This window comes from Pinus tabuliformis, chromosome 4_1 (assembly GCF_031772625.1).
Source record: "Pinus tabuliformis cultivar Carrire ecotype Pingquan chromosome 4_1, CPIR1, whole genome shotgun sequence".
In the NCBI taxonomy this organism is placed as follows: Eukaryota; Viridiplantae; Streptophyta; class Pinopsida; order Pinales; family Pinaceae; genus Pinus; species Pinus tabuliformis.
In genome coordinates, this window is record NC_142303.1 from 481,282,386 (window position 1) to 481,293,829 (window position 11,444).

Sequence of the window (11,444 nt, forward strand, 5' to 3'; positions counted from 1 at the left end):
CTCTCATTTATTTATATTTTTATTAATTTATATAAATATGGTATTTGGCCCATAGGATTCACTTAAATAAAACCTGTTCTTGAAAATGGGCGAATGGATTCACTTAAATAAAACCTATTCTCTTGAAAATGGGCGAATGGAAGGTTGTAAGTCCTAGTTTCAAGGGCTAAATTTACCTTTTTTACCCTCTCCCTTAAAATAAGGTGGGCTATTTGAGGTGATTTGTAAAAATGTATATGATACAAAATATTCGCCCACTAAAAATTTAAAACCCCTTAATTTCGCCAAAGGGCGAACATTCGCCCCTAAAATTATCCTTGAAACTTGGAATCAATCACTTGATTCATAGTATTCAGATAGGTCAAGTTTCATTGATATAAGTCCATCAATGGCTCTAAACAATATTACAAACCTTTCCTAACAAACAAAATGACTTAGTGTGTTGTCCAACTCTACGCCACAATTTCACGAACCCTTCTATTATATTCCCACTTATTTTCACTGAACATTCGGGCAGCCTCTGAATGTGCTAGAGAGTTTGGATTTGGTTGCCCATAAGAGTTTTGCTGCGCGTAAGAAGTGCGGGATCCTTTTTAACATTAGGGCCTGCGCTATGTGGGATTTCAGGTACATTTGAGTTGGGAATGTGCAATGAAAACGAGGGTGGAACAGTATTAAGCCATGCAACCTCGAACCAGAAATTGGTAATATCAGTTTTCTGAAACCCAAAAACCTCCTGATAAAGCTTGCAAGGCGTCAATTTAAAGAGTATTGTACTCGAAGCCGTGCAATGAAGGCGTGATCTCACCATGAGATCGAACAAGTTTCCACGGTAGATCAGATCTCGCCAATTATTGCCGAGAAGGTTTTCATTGCCACAAGATTCATGCACTTAACTGGAAAACCCAGCGATTGGATCCCTGGCATCTTGGGCTTGGGTTCTGGGTGAGGATGATGTGTATTCTTTGGACTTGGTGGATGAGAACTGAATTTAAGAACCAAGAACTTAAAGCAGGGAATAAAAACAAAATACAGTACAACCAAGATGAAGGGCGCTGCAACCAGCGAGCCAAGCATCACGTGAGAGACACTAAGAACAACATCACGAGAAGCTTGACCAGTTATGACCATCCTTAGTGCATCTGAAGTCAAAGAAAAATGATCCCCGCCAGTAATGACTTCACCAAGACGCAAGAAAGGCACCACCAAACTCAGTTCTATGGGTATGGCAACAAAGTTGGCAAGCATCAGGGTGGGTGTGTGAATATTGGATCCAAGCAAAGCAGCAGCAATCCCACATAGTATCACTGTTGTACCGCAATTGGGAAAAATAGCCAAGGTAATGCCCACAGCTGAAGACAGGGCTAGTTTCTTTGGTTCTGCACCCCTTTTGAGAATGACGAGAAGAGGATCTAGCTTACGATGAGCCCAACCAAATCCTCGGCTACTACTCATCCTGAAAATTCCATTATTTTACTGTTTTTTATTTTTTATTTTTTATTTTTTAACAATATGGAGACGCTGGCTTCATTTGGTTTCTCTCTGTTAGATTTTAAAGCCGGGTGATTGGGTTCTTCTACTTTGAAAAAAACAATCATCCCCTCTCTCTGTGTTTTCTTTCCCATCTGTGTCATTGAATTATGCATTGGGTTTTATTGAATGAAGTTTGGTAGTAGGTTATCTTGAAAATCCCACGGTCCATTGATGTGTTTGAAATCATGATTGCTAATATTGATTTAATGGCATGCGGGCTTTACAAATGGATGTCTAGAGTCGAGTCCTCGAAAGAGGATAAACTCCCAGATGGATCCTCCCTGGATTCCACAGTCCAATATGTTTCCTCCCCCAACAAAATATTTTACATTTGAGATTCAAATCCTCGATAACAAGAATGTTCGTCGCTGATTTAGAGCTTCCAACTATCAAGCTATAACCTGTGTGAAACCATACATGAGTGCGCTGGCTGACTGTTTTATTTTATTTTTTATTTTTTTCTTATTATTTTATTTTATTTTTTTTTTTTTTTTTTTTTTAATTTCGTTATTTTTATTATTAACAGTCTAGAAAATGAAATTAATCCTATCTTTAAAAACAAAAAGGGTTAGTCTTAAATTTTCTTTTTAACAAATGGACATAAAAATTTGCATATTGAAAGATATTTTTGATGAAGCATATTGCAAAACATTTACTTATTCCTGAAATTGGTCGCCTAAATCATCCCTATTTTTTGATCCTCAAGATCGTACAAAGGCGCAGGAGGAGAGCATACTTATTCTAAGCAAAACTGAAACCTATTTTCTGATCCTCGAGATCGTACAAAGATGCAGGAGGAGAGCATACTTATTCTAGGTAAAAGCAGAACTAAAAATGAAAGCAAAAACTAAAACTGAAAGCCTACCTACTCTATACTAATTAGAATTTACAATTTAGTTACGTGTAGTTAAACTTCCAATGAAGCCATTCACGTAGCAGTGACAACAATAGATTCAGTAGCATGTTTTCAAATGATGGATGAAAATATTTGACAGTGAATGAGTCTGGTTGTTGTAACTACAAATCAACTAAAAAATTAAAAGATGAATCTAATCTAATACTTACCTGGAACCATTGTTCGATGAAGCTTTGATATGCACAGTTTCTCTCACTCAGATCATGCTGTAACTCCTGTTCTTCTTCTCAGATCTGCTGCTCTTCTTCCTCGACCTCCTGTTCGAATGGTTGTTCGCCATCAGATATGCAGGATTCTTCAGATGTTGAATCTTCATTTATTTCTTGGGGAGTAGTTGAACTTTCAATTTTTGTCAAGATCTCCTTTTCCAGGGAAGGGGAGATTCCAACTTCTGCAAGGATCTAAGTGAGTAGTTCCAAGCTGACACTCATTATAAAACCATGTTGAAAGTAAAGGCAAATAAAAATCAGCACACTAAAAATTGAATTAAAAACAAAAGGACCACAGAAATAATCTTGAATTCAATACTCAATTAAACCCTCTTACAAGGACTGCTCATTAATTTAGTAATTGAATGCTTCAATTATAACCATGAACCATGAATTCATCACACATTCTTCACAGTTGCGAAAATCAAACACACCTGCAGAAATCAAAATTCACACTTGCATAAATGTAAACACACCCTACATGCCCTGATCCATAAGAGGTCGAGCCCATTACGGTATCTCGAATGCGATGCATAGGCTGTTCCCCACGTCTTACCGCCTTAACACCTCGGAGTTAGGAACATGTCTAAACACACTTGCATGAAAAATCAAACTAAACTTCAATCCATCGTGCCTCCCCGGCAATGGCGCCAAAATGTTGGGTGAAACTATGTTCGTTTAATTCCGTTGTAGTACTTACCCAACTATTTAATTTGTCAATCCGAGGTCCGTAGACTTACGAGACACATGCACTATATATGCAGGACTGAAGTGGAACTAATCTAATCTAAATTACTGAAATCAAATTAAAGAGTTGAAACTCTAACTAGGAAAGCATGAAATTGCATAAAAGAAAAGCAATACAACATGTGAAGAAGTGAATGGCAAACAACAGATATGAGCTCATAACAATAAAACTATGTCAAATTATATTACAATAACTAAGTTACAAATCATGAAAGAATCAAAGTTAATCTCCATTCTCTATTATTCCTTATTCCAATGAAGAGAGAGCACTCTCTTATATACATGAGGAAGATAACCTTTCCATAATTACATATCCAATATTCTCTCAAGCACTCTCAACTAGTTTCCTGTTATTACAAGATATCATCACACAAATCTCTCAAACATGATCTCACATATCTTGGATAAGATATGTCTCCATGATTTTCTCCTTAGGATAAGATATGCCTCCATGATTTTCTCCTTAGAAAAAGATATGCCTCCATGATTTTCTCCTTAGAAAAAGATATGCCTCCATGATTTTCTCCGTAGAAAAAGGCTTGCATAATTATCTCTTGATATGGTGGAGGAGATATTAATTCTTCACAAATTTCCTACACATCACAAAACTCACATATTCTTGAGATATATAAAAATATGTACATTTTCTAATAATTAGTCATAAATTCACTTATAATACAAAAATGAATAAAATGGAAAATAAGAAGGTGAAACCCAAGTGTATGTAGGAAAGTGATATGATAACAGGTTAATGGGATGATGAAATGTAAGGAATAGCGAAGAAAAAGGTGGATGAAAATATGACATTTCTGAGTCCCAACAGACATTCTTATCCTTTGTTCTAGGAACCAACTCCCAAGTGTTGTTCTTTTCTATCTGCTCAAGTTCTTCATCCATCGCCTTGACCCAGCATTCATCTTTGCATGCCTCTCTTACATTTTGTGGTTCAGTGGAGGAGAGCAGTGCAAAATAGCTTGAGGCTTCTGCAATTGTTCTTCTTGTTTGTACACCTGCTTCTTTCTGCCCCAAAATCTGAGATTCTGGATGATTCTTTTGAACGTACCTGGATGGAGTCTTCTCTTTTATCCTTATTTGATCCTCAGGTGCCTCTTGAGGTTCTTCTTCATCATTTGTCTAATTTGGAGAGTAGTCTTCATCCTCTTCGATATTTTCATGATTTACTTGCCTAGCGATGTATCCTTTTTCATCAACCACTACATCAATGTTGTCAACAATTCTTCCAAGTCTTTTATTGTAACACTTATATGCTTTTTTGTGGGGAGAATAACCAAGGAGAATGTCTTCATCTGCTCTAGGTTCAAGTTTGCCAAGCTGTTCATTAGTGTTCTTGATATAGCATTTGCTCCAAAAAATTTTGAAATGCTTTACCGAAGGAGTACCACAACACTTTCTCCTTCTGTTGAACTGCGTACCTCAACTCAGATACGCACTGCACTGTCTGTTTGACCACGTACCTCCGCACTGTTCCTTCTGTGCATGTGCATATCCCTGCACCATTCTTTCTTCTGTGTTGTGTACCTCACACTATGCCTTCTGTTGTGCTGCGTGCCCCCACAGTGAGTCTTCTCCTGCATTGTGTACCCCCGCACTTACGTCGTGGATTGCCTGCGAACCTTTGATTAGGGCCAAATTAAAAGTCCTCCAATGTGCCACAGTTAGTCAGATCCACAGATCTGATCATGCGCCCAAGAGATCGTGACTTAAAAATAGATTCACCTTAAATTTTCTCCTCGATTTAGATCTAGCTTTTAAAACCAATCACCCAAACATTCAGATCTTAAGATATTCAAATTTTACAAGTGACTAGCCAAGTGATCTCTTTCCTTTTTATAGGCAAGCCCTTATTCAAACCATGGGACAAAACCATCGAAAACGAATACAAGGGATCCAAATAGGGGTTCAAATAATTTAGATCCTAAACCATGGGCCAAAACCATAGGATCATGAACGATGGGCTAAATACCAAGGGACAAACATAATAAACCCCACGTGAGCGCGCTTCTTTGCATTGGAGTGAGTGAACTGGGGGACCGCAACTTATGAATGGATAACCTGCGGGTATGTCTGCACTTCCTAGACGGCGAACTTGCGGGTCCGCACCTTTTGAACAATGCACTTGTGGACCTCTTATTTTCCACCATTTTGAGAGCCTAAATAGAGTTTTGCCACTCGAGTGAGTTGCCTTCATGTAGAACACCTGAACCATAAAGCCCAAACCAGAATCATAATGCCAACATAGCTCCCTTCTAGGAGAAGCTGGAGAATGAGAGAAGGTTGTAGCCTTTTGTAGGTATAAGCCTACATGCTGATATAATACTGTGCCAATACAGAAATATTGTAAAAATAAGTTTGTTATCAAAATACGATAGAGACAAATTGCAGCAGATGGTTTTCACCCACAATGGGCTTCCACTTTATATCTTGTGTTCTTGTGTGTGATTGTCAGCTCTATTTTTACTATAGCTGGTTACTGTTATATGGTTTTGATACACAAATTAAAGATCAACATCTAAGGAATTAACTAAATTATAAGTCTGCAGGATATATGCTAGTTCTCTTAACAACACTTGCATATATACGGAAGTTTCATTAACTGAAGTAGCGTATAAAAATCTGATTGTGAAAAGAAATATTATTGACATAATAATACTGATTCACCCCCCTCTTAGTATTATTTCCAACAATTGGTATCAGAGCAGGTCCTTCAGAAGAAGCTTGATCGCTTGAAGGAAGATCTATCATCATGAGCAACTACGAAAGAGAGGCATCCATCAGGTCACCAATCTTTGGTGGGAGAAACTTAGTCTATTGGAAGGTAAGAACCACAACCTATCTTCAATCTCTTGGAACAGAGGTTTGGGATATTGTGGAAGGAGGATACACATTTCCATCAGCAACTCCTAGAGATACAACAGGTAAAAAGCAGTATGAAATGAGTGTAAAGGCTATCAATACTCTATTAGGGAGTCTGTCACAATTAAAATTCGTCAAGGTTATGCAGCTCAAAACCGCCAAAGAAATATGGGACAAGATCATTCTAAGCTATGAAGGAGACAATTAGGTAAAACGTGCAAAACTAGAATCTCTTAGAATTCAATATGAAACTCTGAGAATGCACAATGATGAAAGTGTAGCTAATTATTTCCTACATATAGGTGAGATTGTTAATAGCATGAAAAACTTGGGTGAAGAGATAAAATAAACTACTTTAGTTGAAAAGGTTCTAAGATCCTTGTCTTCTAAGTTTGAATCAAAAGTTTCTGCCATAGAAGAAAAGAAGAATCTTCAAAGTATTACTATGAACAATGTAAACTTTGAAATGGGAATTATAAACTCAAAATGGGAACCGTGGCCAAAAGAGGAGAAAAAAATAAAAAATAGTGCTAAAAATGAAAAGTGTGTATACTGGAACGATGGTTTTTCTTTTAGGGATAATTTTGAACATGTTTTAAAAATGGCAGTGAAAATGAAATTTTCATGCAAAATATAGCTTGAAAATGAAAAAGTGATGATACTGGAACGATGAATTTTTTTATGGGCAATCTTCAAAATTTAAAAAAAATGCTAGTAAAAACAAATTTTTAGTGTGGATAACAAAGTTGTTTATGAGGAAAAGAACACACTAATGTTTTTGGTAGAATAACATTTTTCTTTCCTAAGTATAAATTCAACATTTTATCAACCATAACATGCTAGATACAAAAGAAATTAAAAAAATTTCAACCATAAAATAAAAAAACCATGACATTATGAACAAATTACATTATTAAATGATTTCAAAAGCCATTATTTGTATATTGAATCAAACATACATTATATCTCTAATTTAATGTTTCATTGTAGATATTCTAAACAATAAAAATTATCATAACTAAGACATATAATCCAACAACATAAAAATGACTCAAAACTTGTCATTTAACACCATATGGAAATCAAAAAATTTATTTCAAGATACTATGCATACATCAATTAGATAAACTGTCTTAAAAAATTATTCAAAATCACTCATATTTTCTTGCACACTATCATGTTTTCTTCAGATTAGTGACTGGATGCTGACGAAGATGTTCCATATTCTTCTCTTTCATCAACTAGTGCCCCATCTGAGTCCACATGCATGCCCATCATTTCAAGTTTCAAAATTCTCCTAGATCTATGATTGGTTTCAGAAGACTTCCATCTCAACACTGTTCCTTCTGGTAACAACCTTTTCAGAATCTCTGTCGTCTTGAAGCAAAGAGTTCCTCTCTTTGTTAAATTGAAGTCATAAACAAGTATGTCAACATCCTCCAATTTTAATATGTCTGTGTGGCAACGATTTATATTCGTACCCTTTCTTTTTCCCTTTCCACCATTTTTTTTGTCAACTACCATCTCTGGCTTATACACACCATTGAATGGGTGTGTGTTTGTGGAATAAAAATGTACTTCAACACTTGTAACGTCCTCATTTTCTATAAAGACCTTTATAACTTTAGCAACCCAGAATGGATAGCCATTGGGATCTCCATCTACTAGCACTGCGATCATGCAACCCCTCCTTAATATCCTGTACTGAACCCTTGTAAAGGTCTTCCATGGCTTCACGTTGTGCATGAGATATTCTGGAACCAATAGACATCTCTCTTTCCTCTGCCTGTGAAGGATTAACAATATATTGAGATTGATGCTATTCAAAAAAATTTATTTCCTCATGTGCATTCGACACATTTTGTGGCCAAATACATGGATTTTTCAAAGGTATATCTTCATTTTTTGTTGTTGAAATTATATCACTTTGATAATTGAAAAATGACTCCCACCAAACTGAATCAGCAATGTCAAAGTACTCATATGTATATCTAATAAATTTTTTAATTTCTTCTAGGAAATTATAATAATTTATATCTCTATTTTGTTTGTGTGCATTATGAACTTCACCAACTCATCGTAATAACAATATTTTTGATGCAAATGTTGGATGATCTGGAATGAACTTCAAAAATTGCAAACCTGATGATGGTGCCCATTCTGCAGTAGTTGAATACTTCTTGCCCCATATTAGTGTTTTCCCATCAATTTTTTTGATACAAAATTGATGTTGGAAGCTCATGTCATTAAGTTGTTCAATTCATTTCACCTCACCATATGATCCCATAATAAAACTTCGCATGTCAATAGTTTCTTCCAACACATCAAAAGTAGGCTCTGGCATGTATGATTTCTTAAAACATTCAATTAATGATGGCAAGCTCCCAACTTCCTTCCTCCTCAATGTGACTGAAAAACAACTGAACATCTTATCAATATGGTCATCAGTGTGCCCAACAAGAAGGAAACCAACCTTTACCTTCTGGAAAATTCTCAATTCAACAAGCATGTTTAGATATCCAAAAACAACCTGATTTTTTTTTCAGAGCAAGTGTTGTCCAATTGTAGATACAAAACTTCAGGAAGATTACCATACCAATGAGAAAGCACAACATGAATTATGGTTATGGTCAGATTTGCATCATTATGAATATTTGGAGCTGTGAAGTACACCCTTGGCAACATTTTCCCATTGAAGACCATACAACTGACCAAGTGATACTAAATAAAATTTTCCTCCTGTAAATTTTTGGGTGTGTGAACAAAATGTGGTAAAAGTGCTTTCTTCTGGTCCATACCATCAATTATCAAACCCAAATATTTATTCGGATTACCATAACACTTGTTTCGATGCTTTTACAGCTTTTTCCTTTCATGCTTTTATTGTTTGTGATGCTCCTTAAGTTATTTGACAATTGAATCTACATAACATAAAGGAAAGCCATTAAGAAATATGTTTTCATACTTGATGAATATACAATTCTAAAAGTTAAAGTTATGAATTCTTACCTATTTCTGACCCTTCACATTTGTCCCTTTTTTATCTAAGAGAAGCATGTGTACTACAGATACCCATCCTTGTCTTCTTAGGAATATAGACATTGTTGAACTCTTTCTTCTATACCTTTACAAAATATTGATATGTAATAAATAGGCCATGTCCCTCAGCACCTTCTGCATATTCTTTATATAAGTTGTAGATTTCTCATCTTGAAAAATTATCTGGAATATGTATTGTCTCTCTATTTGGCATACACTCTCTGTTCTTTGAAAAGAAATCTTTCATCCATGACATTGCAATATTTTATAATGGCCCAAACTGTCTTTTATGATGTACTTCTAAATAAAATGTGGGATCCTTTTCCAAATTCTCTTGAATTATCGAGAGACGAAAATTCCCAGTTGAATGAAACATTTTGAAAGATTTTTTATAGATAAATAAAGTCCTAATATGATAATCATAACCTAACAATATATATTGCATGCACCCAACTAAATATGAATTTTGCATGCTTTTATTCATTGAAAAATATCTCTTCCTACTCTCTAATGCAAATTTGAAATCCATATGTTTCAAGCAATATTTTTGGCAACATTCACTTGAAATGAGTGTGTTTATAGAACTTCTTCTCGTTAGATATTGTGCTCTACCCCTTGTATAACTAGAACATATTGCATTGATACGAAAAGGTCTGCTCATACTCCCGAATACAATATTTCTTGGTAGCATCTCCATTATTAGATCATCATTTGTATAAGGATTTTTATCATAATTAAGAGGAATGTTAGCCACAGTATGATCAAATGTGCTTTTTAGATACTAACTTGGAGGATATTCTTCATCTTCCCCTTCAATGCTACTATCATAGTCCTTAGAATTCGAACTCAATGGAAAATTTGAATCGATGTTTATTGGATATTCTTCCTCATGTGCATTTTTAGTGCTGCTCTCATAGTCCATAGAATTAGGACTAAGTGCATAATCTCGTCCTTCATCACTGCTACCTTTATGCTCATTAGAATTAAGACTAAGTGTATCATCCTATCCTTCATCACTACTGCTCTCATAGTCCTTAGAATTAGGACTAAGAGGACATTGTGACACTCCATTCCTTTGAAATTCATCATCCCACTCTTCATCACTGTTGCTATCATAGTCCTTAGAATTAGGACTAACTGAACACCATGACACTCCATACTTTTGAAATTCATCATCCCGCTCTTCATCACTACCGCTCTGATAGTCCATAGGATTAGGACTAACTGGACACCATGACACTCCATACTTTTGAAATTCATCGTCATGCTCTTCATCACTGCTGCTCTCATATTCCTTAGAATCAGGACTAAGTGGACACTTTGACACTCCATTCTTTCGAAATTTTTTATCACGCTCTTCATCACTGCTATTCTCATAGTCCTTAGAATTAGGACTAAGTGGAGACCGTGACACTCCATTCTTTTGAAATTCGTCACCATGCTCTTCAACATTGTTTCTCTCATAGTCCTTAGAATTAGGACTAAGTGGACACTATGACACTCCATTCTTTTGAAGTTCACCATCATGCTCTTCATCACTATTGCTCTCATAGTTCGTAGAATTATGACTAAGTGTACACCGTGACACTCCATTCTTTTGAAATTTGTCATCAAGCTCATCATCACTACTGCTTTCATAGTCCTTCGAATTTAGAATAAGTGAAATCTATGACTCTTTATTTATTTGAAATTATCCATCACCTCTTTCATCAATGCTACTCTCATAGTCCTTAGCATTAGGACTAAGTTGAAGAATTGACTTTCTATTCATAGTGGAAGAATTTCCGCTATATTCATCGATATGAATAGAGTTGTTACACAATGAAGATGTTGATGTTGTAAAAATCGAAACTTCACTATCAGGACAATCCATCCCTTTCAAATAGAAGATGTTGAATGATACAAATGGAGAGACCCATAAAGATATTATATAGCTTAGAGAATGAAATTTTCCCTCCAAAAATTCCCCCCCCAGAAAGTTTCACGAATATAATTCCCTCCTAAAAGTTTGTGAGATTTATTTCTCTTCATTATTTTATTATACAATTTAATGAAAAATGTAAACTAATTTTTTTTATGAAATAAATCATTAAAGTTAAAACTGTAAAGTGCAACTTCTACCTAAA

The 11,444-nt window shown here is 35.4% G+C and overlaps 1 protein-coding gene across 1 annotated transcript; it reads right to left on the reverse strand.

Annotated features, from left to right (window-relative positions):
• Positions 1–837: 837 nt before the first annotated feature.
• On the reverse strand, positions 838–1,455 carry LOC149176584 (uncharacterized). The gene has a single exon (XM_089421522.1). It carries the CDS (start codon positions 1,453–1,455, stop codon positions 838–840), a length of 618 nt encoding a protein of 205 aa, XP_089277648.1.
• Between the last annotated feature and the right edge of the window lie 9,989 nt (positions 1,456–11,444).